Source organism: Lissotriton vulgaris, chromosome 3_1 (genome assembly GCF_964263255.1).
Source record: "Lissotriton vulgaris chromosome 3_1, aLisVul1.2, whole genome shotgun sequence".
NCBI lineage: Eukaryota > Metazoa > Chordata > Amphibia > Caudata > Salamandridae > Lissotriton > Lissotriton vulgaris.
In genome coordinates, this window is record NC_141689.1 from 1,636,779,765 (window position 1) to 1,636,805,100 (window position 25,336).

At 46.5% G+C, this 25,336-nt stretch overlaps 1 protein-coding gene across 1 annotated transcript in view; it reads left to right on the forward strand.

Annotated features, from left to right (window-relative positions):
- The window catches only part of TEK (TEK receptor tyrosine kinase), a 570,337-nt gene that overhangs the window by 343,062 nt on the left and 201,939 nt on the right, over positions 1-25,336 (forward strand). Inside the window, exon 12 of the mRNA XM_086962126.1 lies at positions 15,896-16,183. Coding sequence (XP_086818252.1) covers positions 15,896-16,183 — 288 coding nt within the window. The remainder of the gene's footprint in view (positions 1-15,895; positions 16,184-25,336) is intronic.

Genomic DNA, 25,336 nt, shown 5'->3' on the forward strand with positions numbered 1-25,336 from the left:
CAGTTCTCTGCATGCGAATGCTCATCAAGTGTGTGTGCATGCTCTGCGCAGTGCATTATTAAACGCGCTAAAAGCCAGAGTTGGCCACAGCTACATATGTGTTATGTCTAGGACGTGCGCTGATCAGACCGAACAACAACCACTGTGTTGAAATAACCTTGAAGGCCTCAGCACTCACTGTTCAGACATAGCTTACCAAGCAAAGCTGATACTATAGGAAAACATATTATTCTCGTGTGAAGCAAAAGATTCTATTAGGCTCAAAGCATTAATAACAATATGTGCCGTGTGCAGAAGCAGCAGAAAGGTAAAATGGTGTTTAAACTTCTAATAAGCTCATGCTAACTTAACACAGTGTGAAGGCAAAGCCTATCTCCATGACACCACCTAAACCCTCCCGTGCACCCCGTATAAGTACAATATCCCTATCACCCTTCTTAGCCCAAGTGCCCCCGTCACCAAAACAGTCTCGACAGAGCTGCACTGTGTGCTCCACAACTGCAGATCTGCAATAAAACACAAACTCAAAATCTCTGATACCATCACCCTTCACAATATTGACATGTTCTTCTTAACGGAGACCTGGTTCAACAATACCTCTCACTCTATGTTTGATCTCCTATTACCCACAGGCTATTCTATTTTTAGGAATGACAGACCTATCAAAGTTGGGGGAGGTGTTGCAGGCATCTTTAGAAACTCCCTTCAACTTAAGGCTTCTCCCATCAGCGTCTTCCGCACTTGTGAATGTCTATCTCTTGAGCTTCAACTACACCACCGCTCACCCCTCAGATTCCATGCCATTTACCGCCCACCTGGCAGCGGCCCTACGTTTATGGAGGAACTCACTGACTTCATCAGTGACCAATACTCGCAAAGTGACAATGAGACCTTCGTGGGTGACTTCAATCTCCACTGGGGCTCTTTGCAAGACTCTTCCGCGAACTTGCTGGCCACCTTCCTCTCTACAAACAATCTTATCCAATACTGTACAGAATCAACACACTCTAAGGGCTCAATCCTTGACCTTGTTATTTCTAAAGCAGGCATGCTTTCTATCGCTACCCCTCTTCAGGTAGTCTGGTCTGACCACCTCCTCATCCCATTCTCTCTTCACCCAGCACAATCTATAACTCTTGGCCAACCTAAGAGGGCTACCTCCTGGTTCTGTGACACTAAAAATATTGACACCGTTTCCCTCTGTGAATTAGCTTTGCTGTCACTTCCAAGGCTAGAACCGAACCTAGATGTTGACAATCTTACCTCCCAATGCCTCTCAGTCCTTGCGGTCGAAATCAATAACGTCGCTCCTCTCCAAAGCAAAAAGAAAAGGCCCATTCCCTCAGCACCTTGGTTCAACAAATCCCTCCATATGAAGAAAGGAAGCACCTAAGACTCCTGGAGAAACAATGGAGGCAAGCGCCCTCCACCGATAATTTGGCCATGCTTCGTTCAGCAAGATCCAAGTACCACAAGTACATCTTCCTTGAGAAAGCATCGCACTTCAGAACCCTCCTTGACTCAGCCAAAAATAGACCCAATAAACTATTTGATCTCATCAAGAATACTAACTGCTCTTCCCCAACCTCCAAGTTGGAGGATTCTACAAAGAAAGCAGAGGATTTTGCTGTATTCTTTGACGAAAAAAGTGAAATCACTTGTGGATGTGGTCCCTCATCCTACCCCTCCAGAGAAGCGCAAATCACTAGCCATTTCGCAGAACTTCGACCCAATCTCTGAAGATGTCCTCCTCAAGTGCATCCTCGAAACAAAGCCCTCCAACCATTCTCTTGACCCTATCCCTAGTGCCATTGCCATTGACTTCTATACCCATTCTCTTCCCTATTAGACCACTCTGGTCAACCTCTCCCTCTGTCAAGTCTCCCTTCCTGTTCCCTTCAAAACTGGGCAGGTCACCCCTCTGCTTAAAAAACCCACTGCTGATGCGAATGACCTCAACAACTTCCGCCCCATCACTAACTTACCCTTTCTTGCGAAGATCACAGAAAGAGTGTTGCGAAACAATCTCTCGTCATATCAAGGACAATAATCTTCTTGACAAGCTTCATCCAAAACTGCAGCACTGAAACAGCCCTGCTGCAAGTGATTGATGACGCACTGCGGATACTCGATTCGGGGGGGTCTTGTCTTCTAATTCTCCTTGACCTTTCTGCAGCCTTTGACACTGTCAATCACAACACCCTCCTCAACACTCTTCAACAGACAATAGGCAGGAAGGGCACTGTGCTTAAATGGTTTGCTTCCTTCCTCTCTGATAGATCCCAAATGATCAAAATAGCGGACAGTCTTTCATCTCCTTTGGTGGTGGTGGGTCAAGGTGTTCCTCAAGGCTCTATACTTGCACCCACATTGTTCAATCTCTATTTGGAACCACTGGGAAATCTCCTAAGTAAATCCGGGGTCCACTATAATCTCTACGCAGACGACACTCAAATCTACCTCAAGGTTGCCTCCACTCAAGATCTCTCCGTCCTAAGCTCTACTCTGGACTCCATTCAAAACTGGATGTCAACACATTAACTGATTCTGAATCCCTCCAAAACTGAATTCCTCCTCCTCTCCTCCTCACTTTCTCCACTCCCGGTTCAATAATGGGTGAACCAGATGAATCTACTGAACAATAAACCCATCTTTGTCGACAGCGCAAAATCCCTTGGTGTCATACTTGACACAAAACTCAATCTACTCTCCCACATTAATTCAACTGCAAAGTCTTCTCGATACCAACTGCGCCTTCTTTGGGGGATTTGTCGCTTCTTCCCGGAGCATGACCTTAAAACCCTGGTCCAATCTCTGGTCCTCTCCAGACTGGACTACTGCAATTCTCTAATTACTGGCCTCCCCAAATCCCACCTGTCCCCCCCTTAAGTCTATTCTCCATTCAGTAGCTCGTTTCATTTATGGGGCCAAAAGACGCAACCACATCACACCCATGTTATCCAACCTCCGCTGGCTTCCCATCAAGGCAAGATCTACAAGACTGCCTGCATCACCCACAAAGCCTTGCACTCCTCCTCTCCTCGCTACCTGGCGAATAAATTGAAACTCTCTGGAAGCTCTAGACCATCACAAAATGCGGAAAATCTACTGCTTGAACCTCCCACTTTCAAGAAGGAAAGATCTATGGCACAATCCTTTTCAGGCAACGCAGTGAGAATCTGGAACTCACTTCCACTCCAGCTCCGGACCACCTCCTCCTCCCAGGCCTTCAAAACTGACCTCAAAGTTCTCCTCCTTGAAAGACACTTCCGAATTTAATTCATGCCCTCTCTATTATCTGAAGGAAGACCTTTTATTATAGAAAATGTCTATTCTCCATGACTATAGAAGTGCCTTCCCAGTGTGTTCTTGTGGTTTGAGAGTCTGCCATTTATTGCAGTATTACCCTTTTACCTGTGTTTGGTACTCTTTTGTAACACTATTCTCTTGTAACACACTGTTTTCTACCTCTTACATTTTGTTTGCTTTCTATACTTGCACAAGTGCCACCATTGCCTACGTAACGTTTGTTCTTGTGTTTGAGTGTCCTCCATTTATTGCAGTATTATACCTCTACTTGTACTTTGTACTCTTTTGTAACCTGCACACATGTCACTTTTTCCTCCTGTAATGCACCAATTGCTACCTCTTGTATTTTGTTTGCTCACGATTGTCACTTTTGCCTCATGTAATGTAACATTTGCTTTCGTAATTTGTTCATTTGTAATGTTCTCATGTATCAGTTCCTGGCCCCCGCCGGAGCCAGGGAACTCGACTAAGATACGACTCCTCCGCCCTCAACGCACTCAACACCGGACGTCAACCCGCCTGCTACAGAGCGACCCCGAAACGAACCCAGGGACCCTTCACCTGCCAAGCCTGCAAATTTACCTGCCTCCGAACCTGCAAACCACCCACTGGACCTAACATCAACAACAACCACCTCAAGTGCATCCTCCTCAACACACGCTCCGTTCACAAACACGCCGTCGAACTCTGGGACCTCCTCGACACAACACCACAAGACATCGCCTTCCACACAGAAACATGGATGAACGCTTCCTCGGCCCCTGACATCGCCATAGCCATCCCGGACGGCTACAAGATCACCCGGAAGGACCGCACCAACCAAACCGGAGGAGGAATCGCCATCATCTACAGGGACACCATCAACATCACAACCAACGCCGGAGACACACTCTCCACCGCCGAACACCTACACTTCCACATTCACACCGACCCCAAGACTACCCTCAGAGGAACGCTCATCTACAGACCCCCGGGCCCACGCACACAATTCAGCAAAACCATCGCCGACTTCATAAGCCCACACGCCCTGGCCTGACTAGAATACATCCTCGTAGGGGACCTGAACTTCCACCTGGAGAAAGACAACGACAACAACACCACCACCCTGCTCAACAACCTCGCCAACCTCGGACTCAAACAACTGGTGAACACCCCCACCCACCTCGCTGGCCAAACTCTCGACCCCATCTTCTCCGCCAGCAACCACGTCTCCTTCAGCCACTCCACCGGACTACACTGGACAGACCACAGATGCATCCACTTCACCTTCAAAAAGAATACATCACACCACCGCACGCAACAAATCCCCCGTAGATGCTGGAGCAAAATCACCCCAGACCAGCTCCTCGCATCACTTGGCCAGAACCCGCCAGCCGACACCGCTGACACCAATGACGCAGCCCACAACCTCGCACAATGGATCACCAACTCCGCCAACGACCTCGCCCCACTGAAGAACCCCCCAGGCAAGACCGGCAACAGGAAAACCTCATGGTCACAGACGCCCTCAAAGACTCCGCCCTCCTGACGAACCTTCGAAAAAACCTGGCGCCACAAACGGACAACAGAAAACCTGACAGCCCTCAAGAACGCTACCCGCGAACACCACCAGCTGATCCGCACCACCAAAAGGGCATCGTTCAAAGAGCGGCTAGACAACAACACCCACAACAGCAAGGAACTCTTCAGCATCGTCAAATACCTCTTCAACCCCAGCGCCAGCAACAACAACATCACCCCATCGCAAGACCTCTGCAACTCCCTCGCCACGTTCTTCCACCGCAAGATCGCAGATATACACGACAGCTTCGGACCCCAGACCCCGCCTCCAGCCACCGAAGCATCAACCCCCACCACCACCCTCAGCGACTGGACCCCCATCAGCACGGAAGACACCACCCACGTCATGAACTCCATCCACTCTGGCTTGCCCCCTGACCCTTGCCCCATCATATCTTCTCTAATAAAAGAGAGAGGGACCCCAAAACCAAAGGGATAGGGTTCCACAATTGACGTTAGTCTGAAAGAAATTCCCCTTGGGTAAAATAGCAACAGTACATAAGTACTCACAAGCATACAGACAACAATTTACAGGGAAGCAATGTAGATAAATAGGATTTAACCAATATATGTGAAAACACTCTCAAAACATTTCAAATTATAAAAACAATTTATTAAAGATACATTACATTAGATAAAAACAGAAATTTGGGAAACATATAAGGACGGTGCAATAATCAATAAAATGAATGTTGTTTTTATTGATAGGGGAATTTCTTTCAGACTAACGCCCATCATATCTTCAACAAAGCCGACATCATCATCACACCCCACCTCCGGAACATCATAAACAACTCCCTCACGTCAGCCACCTTCCTGGAGAGCTGGAAGCATGCAGAAATCAGCACTCTTCTGAAGAAACCCACAGCGGACCCCAAAGACCTCAAGAACTTCCGCCCCATCACTCTCCTTCCCTTCCCGGCTAAAGTCATCGAGAAGACTGTCAACAAACAGCTGACTGCTTTCCTCGAGGCTAACAACTCGCTCGACCTGTCCCAGTCTGGATTTCGAGCCAACCACAGCACCGAGACCGCCCTCATCGCAGCGACCGACAACATCAGGACCCTGATGGACAACGGAGAAACAACCGCCCTCACCCTTCTAGACCTCTCGGCAGCTTTTGACAATGTATGCCACCGCACCCTAACAGTCAGCCTCCCTCCCTTCCGCTCAGCAGCCACCGAGATCATCTGCGGAGTACCCCAAGGCTCCTCGCTCAGCCCTACCCTCTTCAATGTCTACATGAGCCCACTCGCCGCCATCGCACGCAAGCACAACATTAACATCATCTCCTACGCCGACAACACCCAACTGATACTCTCCCTCACCAAAGACCCAGACACCGCCAAAACCAACCTCCAGGAAGGAATGAAAGACGTCGCAGAATGGATGAAGCTCAGTCGCCTAAAACTGAACTGAGACAAAACGGAGGTCCTCATCGTCGGACAATCCCCATCCGCCTGGGACGACTCCTAGTGGCCCACAGCACTGGGCTCCGCGTCAACACCCACGGACCACGCACGCAACCTGGGATTCATCCTGGGCTCCTCACTCACGATGACTAAGCATGTCAACGTCGTCTTGTCATCGTGCTTCAACACCCTGCGCATGCTCCGAAAAATCTTCTGTTGGCTCCCCACCGAAACAAGAAAAACATTCACCCAGGCACTCATCACCAGCCGACTGGTTTACGGAACGCCCTATACGCATGAATCACGGCCAAACTTCAGACTCGACTCCAACGCATACAGAACGCCTCCGCACGACTCATTCTCAACATCCCTTGCCACAGCCACATATCGGCCCACCTGAGAACCCTGCACTAGCTCCTCGTCTGCAAGAGGATCACGTTCAGGCTCCTCACCCACCCACACAAAGCGCTACACGACAAGGGCCCGAATACCTCAACAACCGCCTCTCGTTCTACATCCCCACACGCCAGCTCCGCTCCGCCAGCCTCGTCCTCGCCACCGTCCCACGAATTTGCAGAACCACCACTGGAGGAAGATCCTTCTCCTACCTGGCAGCCAAGACATGGAACTCCCTCCCCGCGCACCTGCGACAGACCCATCTCACCTTCAGAAAACACCTCAAGACCTGGCTGTTCGAGCAGTAGCGACTCCCCCCCCTCCCTCCAGCGCCTTGAGACCCTCACGGGTGAGTAGCGCGCTCTATAAATGTGATTGATTGATTCTGTTCCTATTGTGAAGCGCTCTGACACCTTCGGGTAAAGTCCGCGCTATATAAAAACGCATAAATAAATAAATAACACAAAACAGAGCAGGAGGCCACGCTTTCTCCTACATCTCTCCCAAATCATGAAACAACCTCGCACAGAATATCAGAGATTCCTCATTGCTTCTTGAATTCCATGAAAAGCGAAAGACCTGGCTTTTCAAATAAATGTCCTAAAGAGACCTGCGAAGCACCTGGATACCCTCATAGGTGATTAACGCGCTATACAAATTTGCATAGTATAGCATAGCAGAAATCATGAGGGAACTTGAGGTAGAAGAATTTACCTCATGCTTTCGAAACCTTCTGTGAAATAAAATATCATATTATGTGCAGGTCTAATGAAAGGGAACCAGAAACCAGGGATAATGATACAAATAACAATGTACATCTGTCTAGGGAGTACAGCCCCCCAGCGTAGGTTGCATTTGATATGTGACTGTAGCTTGTTGGTTGGCACTGTAGGCCCCAAACAAGTCTTAAACCCCAAGTTGTTTAAAGCCGCACTCCCTAGCTATACAACAAGTCAGAAATATGATTAAAGGTCAGAATTGCCCACCTCCTAAGTCCACTGCCAACAAACCACACAGTCATAGCACATTAGAGAAAGCACAGAGAGGCAACATAAATATTTCAAAATGCACATTAAATGAATCAGTTCGGACTCTTCAGTGATGTTAGATATGATCCTTTAATGGATTCTTGAACCACTTATGCCATAAGAAGATGGAACAATACAGCCAAAATGCAGCCAACGCATTTCGCCCTGAATACGGCTTCCTCAGGGCAGTAATCAAAAAACTCCAATCCCCAATGATCACTGAAGCCCCAGGATCATTATATCAAACTCTTGAGCTTGGTATTCAATCATGCCAATAATGCAAATAGCACCAAGGAAAGAACTTTCAGTTTGTCTCCCACTTCAGCAAAGATCCACAGTTACTCAAAACACGACGTACAGTTCTTCAAAATGTGTGGTTCATTCTAAGTTCTAAATTCTTTTGTTCACTATGATAGATGTAACTCCTAGGGTTGAAAAGGTAGTCCAAATTAGTCACTTCATTTCAGGCCCCCGTACAGCGCCATGTCTCTCGACCCGCCGTTCGAGGCAAGGCACTGTACTGTAATGGCTGTGTCGGGGCACTCCTTGGAGTATGCGTACACTTTATAAATGCCTTTTTGTTCATTCATCAAAAAAAAACAGAAGTATCCAGTTTCCTCTGTACAGAGTAGACAGGGTAAATCCCAAGAAAAAATGCAGAATGGTTTAGTGTCTGATATGGTGAACTACTATCCAGCAACAGAACTTCCCTTAAAGCTGGCCAGAAGAATCATAGGTAGTCATTTACCGGGAAGAGAGAAATGGAAGATGCAATACACCATGCGCTTGCGTAATTATCAGCCTCGAGTGGCATAAAAAAGGAAACAAAATAATCAGAGGACCATTCCTCAAGCGTGGCAGTGAAAATGTGACCATAGTAGTGTATTATCATGTCACAGGCATGCCAAGTATTAAAATGAGGGGGTGAAGGAAGGGGGTAAAGAGGAAGCATGATTATGACTTAGCAAAAGATGAAGGCATACAACAGTGTTTGTTTTACTTTAAGAATACTTTGTGGGTGGTTCATATCTTTGATTTATGCTGGAACATCTGACACATTTGGGCTCAAGAATACATTTGGGTGAGGGGTGTGGCCAGCAACATGGCAGACTAGCTGCAAAACTCAGAGCTCCGACTCCCCACATTTTGATCTGTCCCGTAATCCTGCATCTTCCGCACTTCAAACGCACCATATCACTCTTTCACGAGTGCCGTGCAGTGCGGATTTGCCGGAGAAAGGGTGGCGCTGATGTTTCGCTGAGAGCGCGGCTGGTGACTATGGCGCCTGCCTCCGAGCACTTTCCGGGAGCGTGCTGACGTGAGGTGCTCCGACTCCTCGGCAAAGTCGGACTCGGCACAGGAGAAGACACTCCGGAGGCTTTCTGCAGGCAGTTGAGGCCACCTGCACTGGTAGAGGCACCACAGACACACGGATTCGGCCCTGAGTGGACGGTGCTCCTGGAGGGCTTCAGTACGAGAGGCACAGCCCTGTCGCGAACAGCCCAGTGATCACAGGCGGGACAGGTCGAGTTTGTTGCCGGCAGTGTACACTCAGAGATCAAATACGGCATGGCAGCCTGAAGGGGGACATTGGTGTGGAGTGACGCTGGCTGGGGCTGACAAGCCTAGGCCCCGGCGGTGTGCTGGTGACGTGGCAGAGGTGGGCCCGCTGGAGGGAGGATAAGTGTAATACAGCAGGATGCCTGGAGGTGCAGGCAAGATGCCAAAGTGAGCACAAAGGGATATCCTGACTGTCAGGGAACTAGGCAGTGGAGCCTTGCTATGCTGAGCATTTGTCCAGTACCCAGACGGGGGCGCCTGAGTAGGGAAGGCAGAGGCTCCCCCCTTCCCCCCCCCCCCCCCCACCCGGAGGGGAAAAGTGAGAACTGGAGTCACTTGCAGAGGGAGTGTCTAGCCTCCTCTGGACTAAACATAGTCAGTTGTCTCTCCAACCCTGTGAGAAGCCATTTACATTACAGCCAATGTAGAAGATCAGCTGAGGTAGGCTTTGGACATTGGTGGAAATGGTTGGTGGTCCTACACTGCGGTCAGGTCCCCAGCTGGAGACAATTTAGATGAGGGATACCTTGGCGGTGCCGTGGAGGTGGTGACAAAAGACTGATAGCACCAGTGGTTTGAGATAGGACAGCGGGCGGTGAGAGCGAGGGTCCTCACTGATGCTGCCTTGAGGGGTCCCATTCTGCCTACAACTCTTGGCCAGCCTTTAGTGGGAACAGGCAGGAGGCAATTAGCAATTGTACCATAGGTGTGGGAGAGGCATCTTTCCGGTGACGGAGCCCAAGCCCCAGCGACAAGGGAAATTGGACACATTCACTAAGGCAGTTGACACCTCCCCCCGAAACGATGGCGGACACTGCCTCAGCTCCAGACAATGCAGCGATCCTCTGAGTCTAAAGAGAAGCGTTGGAGGGCAGGATAGCAGAAGTGCGTACCGATGTTACCCTGTTAAGGCAAGGTCTCCGCAATGTAGCCAAAAAGGTGACGCAGGCCAGGCAGTGGATCTCAGAAAAAGAAGCCCTAACAACTAACCTAAAGGGGGGTGTCACTAAACTGACAGCGGCCCTGAAATAGACAATGTGGAAGGTAGACGATGCAGAAAACAGGGCGAGGCCGAACAACCTCCGATTTATTAGACATGAGAGGGTACCTCGTCAAATAACTGACAGACACTCTCACGAATGCCTCGTTCTGCTCTTGTTTCTTGATAGAGCGAACGCACACAATGCCCACCTCCAAGCCACAGCCAGGGGCGCCGCCCAGGGCGGTAATTGCCCAGTTCCTCAACTACCAAGACAGGGACCTAAGTATCCGAGAGATGCAACGCCTGGGAGAAGTCCGGAAGCGAAACACGAAAATAAGGATGTTCACCGACTATTCTAGATAGGCATAGAAGCAGAGGAGAACCTTCAACTCTGTAAAAAGAAACTGAGAAACATCTGCATTCAATACATGCTCCTCTTTCGGGCCAAGCTTAAAGTCATATTCCAGGGCAAAACCTATTTTTTCCAGACTCCTGAGGAGGCATGGTTATGGGTAGAGGAGAGGCCCATCATAGCGCCAACCACGGAGCGGAGTTGCTCAAAGAGTCAGATGCCAGAAACGGTGGTGAGACGCAAAACCATGAGAGCCAAACAATGATTACGACTGGTCAGACTCCCACAGCAGCGCCCCCAGGCGGCGCAAAGTGATGACGGAAAGATCAAGGCGAGAACGTCACTCAGAAGAAGACTCAAATCAAAAGACACAGGACCGACCGCAATCTGGAGATAGACTTCGGAGGCAGGCTACACCGGAACTCCAAGAAACGGAACACTCAGAGGAACCAGACAGTGACCATCCGTTCCTAAAAGAACATTAACCTACTAGAAGAATCCGTGTCGCTGAAGAAAATGAAAGAGACACTGCGACCAACTTCGCCAGATGAAAGTGAGGAAGAATGAAGATCCAGGGCATGTCGGATACTGAAGGGACAGTAAGAGAGAGCTAGTTGCGTACCGAGACCTAACTTAGCCCAGATGGGCTTATAGCGGTTCCCAGACCTGGTGCGCTATGGGCCTTAAGCTCTCATTAGTTAAGCTGGTCTCTCAGTTGGGATATGGGGGATATACAGACCTCGCAAACTGTACCTGCTACACCGTTGTCATGTTGACACATTGGGGAACGTGTGGGGGAAGTGGGAGAGAGTGAGGTGGGGGTTTTGGGGGGGACATTAAGGTTGGCTTCTGGAATACCATGAAAGGCTTTGAGGAACACGAGCTTACACAACAGGACACAGGCCGCATGCTAAGATTCTGCATCTCGGGTAGACAGGGCAGAGATAATTTCAGGAGATATGGCTGACAAGGGTTACACGGTTATGACCTGGAACGTAAATGGGCTGGGACACCAGTTTAAGAGGGGCATGGTAACTAAATACCTCCAAAGTCTGAAACCTGACATAGTGCTCCTCCAGGAGACACACCTTCGGGGGTTGTGCTGCACTTTTCTGGGATGAGGCATGTATACCACTGTGACTCACGTGGGATTGAACTCTGGGTCTCGGGGGTGGCGCTACTGGCCCGGAAGGCCATACCCTTTCGTGTTTACAAGACATGGTCTGACCCTAGTGGCACCTACGTGGCAGTACAGGGAGTTTGGGGACACAGGGAGATAGATCATGTAGTTAGTGTTTACGCACCCCCTCGATTACACTGGCAGTCTCTTGAAACAGTAGCAGAGGTCCTGTTGGAGGCAGATTCCCATATACATTTGGTGGGCGGGGACTTCAATGACGTGATTGATCCTGCCATTGACAGGTAAGCGCAGGCAGGTAATGTGAGGGGAAATACAAAGTTGGCTGACTTTGCCCACACCCTCAGGCTGCAAGATGTCTGGCACCGGCATCACCCCACTGACCAGACGTACTCATATTTATCGGCAGCGCACAAGTGTTCTCTAGACTTGATTATTTCTTAGCCTCAGCAGGAGAATTAGATGCAGTCACATCGGTGGATTACCTAGCGAAAGGGTCGTCGGATCACTCCCCCCTTTGGCTCAAGGTAGGAGGGGGATCCGGGGCAGAACGGCAGAATGGAGGCTAAACTCCGGGGATCTTAAGGATCCTGGGATAACGAAGGAGCTAAGGGTGGAATCAGAGCTGTATTTCCAAGGCAATAAGGGGACAGTAGCTTCTGCCGTGGTCCTTTGGGAAGCCTTTAAGGCAGTGCTGCTCGGCATAGCCCAATATGCTATCGCACACAAGAATAAGAAAGAGATGCAAAAGATGGTGCAGCTGGAGGGTAAACTCCTGGATCTGGAGCAAAAAGTGGTAGAGGGCCCCAGTCCATCCATCCTCCGACAAATAGCAGTCATCCGTGCGGAATACCAATCGCTCGCATGACAGGAGGTGAAACAGCAATACCTGGCTCTTAGGTGTCGCCTATATGAAATTGGAGGCAGGGCAGGGAAACTCTTAGCGTGGTTGAGCAAGAAGGAGATAGTATCCAGATGGGTAGGAGTCATTCACTGTGATGGAAGGGACCTTATTAGGGCACAAGACATAGCGAATGCCTTCGCGAACTATTACTCTGCCTTATACAAAGAACAGACCACTGTGGGAGATGCACAGATTCAGGATTATCTCGAGAGAATAAACTTCCTGGCCCTGTCCTCGGAGTACTGAGGTGCTTTAGAAGAAGAGATGATGTTGGAGGAGGTGACGGGGCCTTGAATAGACAAAAGTCTGGGAAGTCCCCAGGCTCTAATGGCCTGCGGGATTTTTTAAGGCTAACACCACATTATTGGGACCGCACCTGTTAGACATGTTGGGAGCAGCTAGGGAGGAGGGTACATTACCACCTGATTTGCGGAGGGCCACAGAAGTGGTGATCCACAAGCCTGGGAAGCCGTCAACAGATTGTGGGTCATACCGACCAATTTCTCTCCTTAACGTGGAGGTTAAGGTGCTAGCTTCTATTCTGGCAAACAGATTGGCTGTAGTGATTACCTCCTTAATACGCGCTGACCAATCAGGATTCATGCCAGGGAGAGTGACATGATTTAATATGAGATGACTAGCGAACTGGATGAGTACGATCCAAGGTAGAGCAGAGCCACATATGCTGATCTCACTGGATGCGGAAAAGGCCTTTGATGCGGTCCACGGGCATTTTATGTGGCGGACACTAAGGAAATTCGGATTTGGCTCCAAATGTATAGAATGGATTCAGCTGCTTTACAGGTCTGAGACAGCCAGGGTGAGGGTGAACGGGGCAACGTCAGAGGAATTTGAGATAGAAAGAGGTACAAAACAAGGGTACCCGTTGTCTCCGATGCTTTTCGCATTGACTCTGGAGCCGCTAGCCTGTCTTTTTAGAGCGCACCCCCAGGTAAGGGGGTTCAGGGCTGGCAGAAGGGAAGAACGCATCTCGCTATATGCGGATGACATCCTCTTGTATGTCACGGATCCCCCATCCATAATTCCGACTCTTTTTCAAGAACTGGATATATTTGAAAAACATGCAGGTTACAAGATTGATTGGGGTAAATCAATCCTTCACCCAGTCGGTGGGCCACTTGATACGCAGGATCTCCCCCGAGAACTCCATGTTATACCGGACATTTTTTTATTCCCTGGGGATATATTTAACCATGGACAGCTCACACAGCCACTTGCAAAACTTTCGGAGGGTATTGACGGATTTTCAGGCCGCCGTGGAGAGATGGAGAAGGTTGCCCCTCACACTGTTGGGAAGAGCGGCAATGTACAAAATGGTTACACTCCCTAAGCTATTGTATAGCCTGCAAAACACGTATCATAAGATTCCGGAAGACACCTTTAAGGCGATAGATGGGAGGTGCGCACTCTCTTGTGGGACGGGGCAGCCACGGATTTCGCTCAACACGCTGCAACGTAATCAGTACAACAGAGGGATAGCCCTCCTGGACATCAGGTCATACTATAAAGTGGGGCACTTGATAGCAGTAAACGGGTTGGGGCATATGTCAAGATTCCATCCAACTTACGCACTAGAACGGGACCAGTTTGTAGTGCAATCCCACCTGCATTACATATATGGGGGAAAAGGGTCAAGCACTTGCTGCTGGCGACCCAAAGGGCTCTGGAAGCTTGGAAGGGAGCTGAGAAACAAGTGGGTTGGCACAATAAAGTCACGGGGCAAACCCCATTATGGGAGGGCAGGCGACTACCCAAATTGGGGAAATTGAAGGACTTCAGGGATTGGGACCTGATAGGAATCTCCACGATAGGGATCTAATAAAAGATGGCTCCTTGATCTCATTTGCAGCCCTGCAACAGGAATACCAGATGGGTGAGAGACAAAGATATAAGTATATACAATTGCAACACACATGGGCGGCTGGGGGACTAGAAGTGCTGGAATTCCTGAATTCGTGCCATTGGAGGGAAGACTCCTGCAAGATAAGATACCAGAGAAAGCAATAAATTGAACCTATAAGACTTTCATCAATAATGTCCCAGACAACTTAGTGGCCTTGAGAGGGGTTTGGAAAAGAGGGCCTGGAAGAGCTGGAAGACATAGACTGGGAGGCGGCCCTGATGCACTCAAGAGAGTTGGATATTAAACTGAGGCTGTGGTTAATTCAACTTAAAATACTCCACAGAACGTATATAACCTGGTCCGCCTCCACAATATGGGAATTGCGGAATACCCAATGTGTCTCTGTTGTCTGACTGCGAGAGGCACGTTTATACACACATTATGGGAGTGCACACATATACAAAGATACTGGACTATAATAGTGAAGGAACTAAGTGAAGTGCTAGGGGCTCAGCTCCCAATGGATCCTAAATAGGCATTGCTGGGGATACCTTCCGACATAGACCTACCCAGACAGAGCCTTAGCTTGTGTAATCTTGTAATGATAGTGGCCAAAAGGGTCATAGCCAAGAAATGGGGAGCGCCAGAGATTGCGACCCTTAGTGAATGGAAAGCTGGGATAGACATGTACATGGGGGTGTAAGAGGTGACTTATAGAATGAGAGGGTGTACGCAAAATTCTTTAATATTTGACACCCCTGGCTCTGGTACTACTTGCTTGCACCTCAAGACACACAGGAGGGGGCAAATAACGTAGCAACGCTCTTTGAGGGGTGAGGTCCCGACAAACAGTCACCCCGAGACGGGAGGGCAGTAGACCCTAGTGGTAGCCAATGCCATGTCCATAAGTAGTACTATGTCGAGCCAACGAGAAAGAAGCATTTACTGTACCTATATGAGAAACGTGTGGTGCCTGTTGACCATATTTGTGACATATGTGAAATTGATGTGTCTTGCTAATCATGGAAAAGTTTCAATAAAAAGAGTTATAACAAAAAAAAGAGTACATTTGGGCAACAGAGTTTTTGTCCCAACCTCTCCATTCGTCTTTTAATTACTGTCCAGACTTTTTTGCAGGAATGTCAAATATTTTGATAGTCCTCAACTGCTTATGTTTAGGGCTGCAATAGAAAATTAAAGAAAATTAAATGTATGCTGTCATAGTTAATTTTCAGCACATTATTTACAATACATATCTAAGGTTTGTGATCAGTTTGAAAAGCAAATAACACCATGATTTTCTATATGCTAGAACCCCAGCTGCTATTTTGCCTAACCCTCAAAGATAATGACATTTACTTTATATCGTTTTCTCTTATCATTCTTCAAGGTTTTCCCCCACCAGAAGGTCTCATCTTGATTCCAAAAAGCCAGTCATCCCTGAACTTGACATGGTTTCCATCAATGCAGATACAAGAGCAGCATGTATATGAAGTTGAATACAGGAAAGTTAACTGCATTGATGAGCCTGCATCTATTATCATAGTGAATCAGACCAAAAATGGAGTTATCCTTGAGAATCTACAGCCTAAGCAGCTGTACCAGTGTAGAGTCCGAGTCAGCACTAAGACCCCAGGACAATGGAGTGAAGCGCTGTCTACATGGACGTACAGCAACAGTAAGTTCTCTGAATTTATCCCATGAATTTTCAAAACTCATTGTTTCATTCCCATATAATCAATTGTCCTTTTCAGATTATTAGCATACAGCTAATGAACAAGTTACTTACCTTCAGTAGCGCATTATCTGGTAGAGACGGGATCTGGCTGCAGATTCTTTATTTTAAACTCCTCCCCCAGGCTCGAGACTGGATCCAGAATTTTTTCCGTAGCACGGTCGTGCATCAGATGAGGGCATCGTACGATTCCTTATCGATGTCATGCCGACGCGCCAATGTAAGTGTCATCCGTGGCTATTTTCAGAGCTCTAATCACGGAGCCACATATTGAAACTGCCTATTGAAACAGTGTGCGAAAATAAAAGACAAGCTTGTGTCAAATAATCACTTAATTCTTAATTCCATATGTGAAGTTCTATAACGAAATCAATGAGATAAAAGAGGACTCAGTTCCCAGAGCGGGGAGGATGGGAGGGTTGTTAAGGAATCTGCAGCTAGATCCTGTCTCAAAGATAGGTAACTTGTTCATCAGATAGAGACATCTAGCCGCAGATTCCTTACTTTAGAGTAAAAAACCAAAGCATAACATCCCCCGAGGAGGGTCTGTGAACTGAGACCATTAACATTTCTCTAACTAGAACAAAACCGGCCTAGAACCAGAGAAAAAGGCTGGACATTCATAATACTGTAGGTTAGCAATAACATGCTCTACAAATGAAAAACCTGTGGAAAGAACCACAGATAAGTAAAGTCACAGGACATAAAAAAACATAGGAATATCATTATCCATGTTAGCATGACAAACTGTGGTATAAACTAAAAAAAGCAGGTGGGGGGGTCAAAGGGGAAAATTTAACGACCACAGTAACTCAAACCCCTTAGTCAAATTGAGAAACAAACAAGAGTTACCTGGTCCAGTCATTTGCCTACGTGTTGTGTCATGCCCAAAGGACCGCTAAACCAACATGTCGTCACAGTGATAATACTGGGTTCGAAAAATTCCCATCAGCCCACCATTATTGGCGGAGTGTCGTCATGTGGGATGCAGACCATAAACCTTGATCTCTCCCAATGCACCTGATGATGATGCGGAGATAGGTTTCGGAAGGTACTATTCTGAACCACAGTATTTCAAAGGTAGGACCGATGGAGTGCAGTGCTCGTGAAAAAGAAAAAGTGTGAGTAAAATTGGCTCCTGTGACAAAAAATATGTCTATTAAGTATTGTCCAGGGTCAAGAGTAAAAACAACGCCTTATAGTCTTAAGGATTAACTATATCATGGCGTAGTGCATGGAGGTCGACATGTTTCAGCTTGTGAGGACCACTAGTCCAAGCATTCTTCAGGACCAATAGATGTTATGCATCTGCACTATGTGAAAAAATTAAAGTAAATTTAACATATTGGATTAATCCTACCAGAACTTTGAGCCCAAAATATTCTCTGGTGTTTATCCAACTGGCCGTGAATTTCCTAAGGAGGAAAGACAACTGAGTGTAAGAGACATATGTGATATAATGGTGATTCAAAACACAACACAACAAAAGTAGACACGGTGGCAGAAGACTGTTCTCCGCCTCTCAGAAGTTACAAAAATCTCCTGATTTGAAATTTGCTGAATTACAGAATGTTAGTTTATCAATTTTCTACTCACCCAGCATTCTGTGGGAGAACACCTCACCTCACCCGGCACCCACTCGGGAAGAAGGAGGCCCCGCTCTGTTAGAGATGGAAAAGTATAAAGACCTCAAAGAATTATATTGAGGTACAGAGTAAACATACTCTACTAATCCATACATGTATACTAACGAATACCAGTTAATTTAAAAGAGACTCAACCCTATGAGAGGACATGGTTATGACCAAGCATGGAGGTGACACTGATTATTGAAATGGCTCTACATGTTGAATGGTAACAAGAGGAGGTTCTGGCTATGCCTGGCCAGAACAGTGTCTTGAGAGCATAATATGTGTGAGGCCACAAGAATTTTTTAGTGCATGAAGGCCAACAGAATATTCAGTTAAAAAAGAATATTCAGTTAAAAAAGAAGGAGAAAAACAGGACTTTCAATAGTATCCCTTATTGCTAGATCTTAAGTTTCCAGGGAGCCATACCAGTCCAATCAAATCATGGAGGTGACACTGGTTATTAAAATGGCTCTGCAAGTTAAGTGGTAACAAGAAAAGGGTCTTGCTATGCCTAGCCAGAACAGTATCTTGAAAGCATAATATAGATGAGGCCAAAAGAATTAATTAGTGCATAAAGGCCAACAGAATATTTAGTTAAGGAGAAAAACAGAACTTTAAATAGTATCCCTTATGGCTTGATCTTAAGTCTCCAGAGAGCCATACCTGTCTGTCGGTACCTCAATGGCCAGCGTCCGAGCGGGAGTGGAGGTGGTTTGAGCTGTGTGTACATCCTCCTTAAATACCTGCTCTGATTGGATAATTAGCGACAGCTGACGAAAAACGCGCGAAAAATGGCACTTGATTATAAGGTGAGCGCTGCCTGACTCTCATATGTATTGGCGGCGGCTCGAATACTGAATGCGCATGTGCAAGTGAGCTTCACGATATCTGCGCGTTAACACTGTAGCGCGTTGTGTGCTGAGCCTCCGAGCAGTGTTAGAGCGATGGCGCATGCGCACAGCGAGCCGCGGTGCGCATGCGCGAAGCACAGACATCGCTCGCGTGTGTTTACATAATATCAGCGGTCCTCGTGTTGCCGTATTTGCGTAGTTGGATGTTTTGCCCTCAGTTTTGCCCTCAGTTGAATGTGGCGAGCTTGAAAGCGGGTAATTCAAAAAAGGACCTGATATAATTAGATGATTTGATTGGACTGGTATGGCTCCCTGGAAACTTAAGATCTAGCAATAAGGGATACTATTGAAAGTCCTGTTTTTCTCCTTCTTTTTTAACTGAATATTCTTTTTTAACTGAATATTCTGTTGGCCTTCATGCACTAAAAAATTCTTGTGGCCTCACACATATTATGCTCTCAAGACACTGTTCTGGCCAGGCATAGCCAGAACCTCCTCTTGTTACCATTCAACATGTAGAGCCATTTCAATAATCAGTGTCACCTCCATGCTTGGTCATAACCATGTCCTCTCATAGGGTTGAGTCTCTTTTAAATTAACTGGTATTCGTTAGTATACATGTATGGATTAGTAGAGTATGTTTACTCTGTACCTCAATATAATTCTTTGAGGTCTTTATACTTTTCCATCTCTAACAGAGCGGGGCCTCCTTCTTCCCGAGTGGGTGCCGGGTGAGGTGAGGTGTTCTCCCACAGAATGCTGGGTGAGTAGAAAATTGATAAACTAACATTCTGTAATTCAGCAAATTTCAAATCAGGAGATTTTTGTAACTTCTGAGAGGCGGAGAACAGTCTTCTGCCGCCGTGTCTACTTTCGTTGTGTTGTGTTTCGAATCACCATTATATCACATATGTCTCTTACACTCAGTTGTCTTTCCTCCTTAGGAAATTCACGACCAGTTGGATAAACACCAGAGAATATTTTGGGCTCAAAGTTCTGGTAGGATTAATCCAATATGTTAAATTTACTTTAATTTTTTCACATAGTGCAGATGCATAACATCTATTGGTCCTGAAGAATGCTTGGACTAGTGGTCCTCACAAGCTGAAACATGTCGACCTCCATGCACTACGCCATGATATAGTTAATCCTTAAGACTATAAGGCGTTGTTTTTACTCTTGACCCTGGACAATACTTAATAAACATATTTTTTGTCACAGGAGCCAATTTTACTCACACTTTTTCTTTTTCACGAGCACTGCACTCCATCGGTCCTACCTTTGAAATACTGTGGTTCAGAATAGTACCTTCCGAAACCTATCTCCACATCATCATCAGGTGCATTGGGAGAGATCAAGGTTTATGGTCTGCATCCCACATGACGACACTCCGCCAATAATGGTGGGCTGATGGGAATTTTTCGAACCCAGTATTATCACTGTGACGACATGTTGGTTTAGCGGTCCTTTGGGCATGACACAACACGTAGGCAAATGACTGGACCAGGTAACTCTTGTTTGTTTCTCAAACTGTGGTAGAAGCCAACTAACAATATGAATAGAAAACTATTTGCACCCTTAATGGGATCTGAACCCATGCATGCTCACTACATAAGCACTGTGGAAAGGACCACAGAAAAAAGTCATAAAGAGATTGAAGGCATGGGGATAACATAACCCATGACAGTAGGAACATTTTTGCCAAATTACCCTATAAATATAAAGCTACTTACTATCATATCCAGACTCAAACGGCTTGTTCGATACTTGTGAAACACAGATCAGCAGATCATGCCATTGAGCAATATCTTTTGCCATATAGAGTTCGATCCGAGCCAGACCTGCTCTGTAAACACAGATAAAGATCCATCACCCAAGGGAAAGCATAATGAATGCTCTATTAGAACATTGGAATGTTTTGGGAGCTCCATTGAAGACAATGGAGTGCTCCCTGCTTCTACGGGCCGGTAAAGGCCCGCAGAGCAACATTCCAATGTTTTACAAAGGCCTCTCTGAGCTCGAGGGGATTTAAATCCCCTCGAGCTTCGAGAAGCCTTTGTTTTATTTGTTAGAACATTCTGCCCTCTAATGGCAGAATGTTCTAATATCCTTATAGCCCTTCGTAGCAGGGCGATACCGGCTATTAAAGTCCTGTCCCTTGTTAAAGTCCCTCTCCTTCGGCTCCGGTCTTTAACTCTGGAGCAGGCCTTTAATAGCCGGTATAGCCCGATACGGCGGGCTATAAGGCTATATTAAAAAGAGTCAAAGACAACAATAGCAACTATTGGTATACAACAAGTCTTATCCCCAGGAAAATCAACTTGAGTTAATACTAATACCTTTAGAATATAGGCAAGACATATACTGACATAGGAATAAATAATAATCGGCTATGTATTAACAAGAGAAAAAGTATAACACTTGGATATAAAATAAAGCAGAGTAATCAGTCAGATAATACTCACATAACAGCATGGAGACCATTGTGGGGATCATACCACATAGGAAAGCAACAGCCATCCAAAACGTCAGCATAATGCAAATTGCCTGAGACACAACCATCAAGCAATAATATTATAAAGTTGAATAAGATAGTAAGTATCAAAAAAACCCTTGATAGTCTAGCAAAAACCAAGGCTAGTACGTGATCCTACTATATGAATAAAGACCCATGAACTGATGATCCAGAAAGCATCTCCCATACTTAAACTGGAAAACTTAAAGGATTCTATATGAAAAAGAAGCCAACTGATTTTCTATATCCCATCTAAAGATAATACTCTGCAAAGTGTGAACCCAAACTGCATACAATTAGAGTCAGTTGAATGATGAAAAATAGTTGTCACCTAGAAGTCCAAAGATCCTTTATTATAGTAATAAAAGTCACCTTAAAGACATTGGGATATGGGACGAAGGTCTTGATCAGCATTTGATTATGGCTAGACAAACATCGTGGATAGGGCCTACTAGGAAAGACTGGAACGGTGATTTTGTAGTCGTTAATTTTAACAATGTACATATAACAAGGTTTTTGTTGGAGAATTTGGGAGGGGTGTCGGGAGGACATACCGATAGAGTGTGCATCTTACCACTAGGGTACTTCTATAAACCGGGTTCCCGGCCTCTAATGTGTTGAAACAGTAAGGGATAGAAAATTGGTTACCTCTGGAGCGGCACAAACATTAGTAGAGGTCTCTTTGTCTAACAGATTTGCCCCACTATCTAATCTAGACCTATGTGATTGACTACCTTTATGCACCTTGAATCTGGAGGAGCACCATGATAGTTGTGTAATACCACCCCATTGCGCCAAAAGGAACTCCCATCAAATGGAGGATAAGTATCCGGTTAATTTAGGGCCCTCAACATCTACTACAATTATCCAGGGTATACAATCCACACAGATTTCCCTGGTATCTTGGAATATCGCCGGCGTAATGACTAAGACACTGTCTCACGAATGGTCTCGTTTTATTGAAGGATATGATGTTATTGCCTTCCAGGAGACCTGGTCGGTGGATATGATCTACAGCCCAGGATACCTGGCTTTTGGCAAAGCTGCAATTGCAAATCCCAGGGGGAGACCTAGTGAGGGACTGCTAATATGGGTCAAGCAACAGTCATCAATCCATATTGAGGAATTGCTAATAGGCAGCCCAGACGATCTTGCTATCAAGATCAGTTTAGAGGGTGAGCCAGATTTAATATTTCCTAATGTGTATGCGAGAGGGATTGCGGGTGGGAAAGCCTCACCAACTATTGCACTCCTGGACACATTTAAAAAATGACCTGGCTAGTTTAAACCTCTTGGTTGTTGCAGGCAATTTGAACTGTACATTCAAGCCCTTAGGCTTAGATGATCATAGCCTTAGCATGGAGGAGGATTTGAACTGGGGGATACTGTCTCTATCGCTGCCCCCTATTAATAAGTGGTCTGAGGCAGCGTTGCAGCTGAAAAGTTTATCCTTGGGGAGGGGGCTAAGGGCAACCAATGGGAGATCTCCCTCAGATATGGAAGGCACTAACACCTTCTCTAATGGGATTAGAAGTAGTAGAATTGATTACATGCTACTTAGTCTGGAGCTATGGCCCAGATTTGTGGATATGCGGGTTTACCACAGACTGGACAGTCACCATGACCCTCTCTTATTAACCTTGGTTAGGAAGGGCATAGATTGCCCTAATTTTGCTTTGGTAAGCGATATAGGAGATGTAATTATGACCCAAGATTCCCGTCGGCTGAAGTGGGCAGCAGTCTCTGAAGATGAAGGTGCACTAAAGCAGATTAAGTCGATAATCAAACAAACTTTAACAAGGCTTGGTTCTGGAGATACCCAAGATAAGTTTCCCCCAGACCTTATGAAGGTTCACAAGGACTTATTTGCTAAATTAAAGTCCCTTTTCATAAAAAGTAGAACACCGCTTAGGCATATTATAAAGGAAAAATCGGCCAAATGGTACGATGAGGCATGTGGAGCTACATTCAAGCATCTCTCAAATACAATTAAAATAGGAGCTCAACATGAGGCTAAAATAGCAAAGGCAAAATATAAGAAAGCACAAGCGCAGGAAAGAAGAATTTTGACGAGCATAGATGGGTGAGCCTATCCAATGCTAGTAAGGGGAAGAACTGGACTAAGTTTTGGCAAATAGTAAAGTGGGGTAGTGGTGTGACTGACTTTGTACCTGTTAATAATGTACCCCCAGAACTTTGGATTAGGCATTATCAAGGCCAATTTGCCTCCCCAAATAGCAATGTAAAAGCTTACCCTGAGGTTATTAGTGAGGTTGTCCTCACATTCACCAAAAGAGAGATCGAAAGCGTATTGGAGAGGGTCCCAGCGGGGAAGGCCCCCGGCCCGGATTGTATCCCGGCTGATGTTTATAAACTGGACAGGAAGAACTGGACAGATTATATTTTTATCTTCATAAATGTTATTGCGAGATGTGCACCAATCCCAGATACATGGCGTGGGGCTGAAATTGTCCCCATATATAAAAAAGGAGACCATACTAGCCCAAGCAATTACAGGCCAATAAGCCTAATTGATACTCTCCAGAAAATTGTGGCTAGACTTGTGCTAGGTAGGGTTAATTAATGGGTAAAAGATCAGAATATATTATGTACCTACCAAGCGGGTTTCAGACCCCACGTTAGCACCATAGATCAAGTTTTCAGATTTGTGATGATATATTGGAATACAGTGATTCTTGCAGGCGGGACTCTTTGAGCATCCTTTGTTGATTTAAAATTAATCTTTCGATTTAGTGCCACGCCATAAGTTATGGGCCACATTAAAGGAGGCTGAGATTCCTCTTAAACTTTTGTCGTTCATTGTTAAATTCCATGAGACGAATTATGCCCAGGTAAGGTGGGGACAGCAGGGCGAACTGACAGATCGTTTCCATGTCAATAAGGGAGTGCGGCAAGGGTGTGTCCTTGCCCCTACCCTATTCTCCCTATTTATATATAAGGTAGTCGGTTATTACAACAATTTTCCAACTGATGTACCAACTCTAGCCGGTTCAAGGGCTCCTTTATTCATGTTTTTGCAGATGATACATTAATTTTATCTAAAACTCAATCGGGTCTGCAACATGACCTCAACAGATTTAGTGATTTTTGCAACGACCATGATCTAATAGTTAATGTTGACAAAACAAAGTTCATGGTGTTGCATAAACATAAATCTGTTAAAGGCAGAGTAGAATTGAATAGTGCATCCCTGGAACAAACCAACACCTTCACCTATTTAGGTGTGACTATGGGCAGGAGGATGAACTGGTCACCCCAGATAGATGTTATGGTCTTAAGGCATAACCAGTTAGCCGGTGCCTTATTAAAAGAACACAGACTCTCAATTACAAAACCTGTGGAGCCAGCTATATCAATTTACAATGGGAAAATCAGAGCTTCCATATTATATATTGCCAAACTTTGGGGGTTCGAAGATTCATCACCCCAAGTTAGGGCGCAAAACAAGTTTCTGAGAACACTTACCGCCCTCCCATAATCTACCCCTACCAGGCCTTTGCTATTAGATTTAGGCTGTACCTCCTTTGATGAGGTGGCGGGATTGAGACCATTACCTTACTGGAGGAGGCTGTGGACCATTCCAGAATTGGTAACATGCAAAGGCTCTAATGTAGATTACGAACGCTGATCCATCTTCAAAAATCAAATGGCTCGGGAGGAGCCAAGATGGCGACCGGAGCGGACGTGTAGTCGCCCGGCTCCGCCGACCCTTGAGCTCCGCTAAGAAATCCTGTTGTCCTTCCTGATCGAATCCGGCGGCGGATTGTGTATGGAAACGAGCTGAGCGTGTGGACCCGTTTTTGACTTCCTGGCGTGCCCGGGTGCTGGAGAAACTCGAAGTGCGGCTCCCCGCCCCGGACCTTCGCCTGTATTGCCGCTCGTCGTCGGCCCCTGGGAATCTGATGCGATCCGCTCAGCTGGGGCAGAGGGCTCCGTGGCGGGGCCTCCACGTGTGAGGCAGTCGCCGCCGCACTACAGCTGACGTCCAATGCGGACTGCACCTGGACTGGAACAGCCGAGCTGGGAGGCCCGTGGACGGTGGTTCCCTTTGTTGTCACTCCGGGTGGAAGGTGAGCGG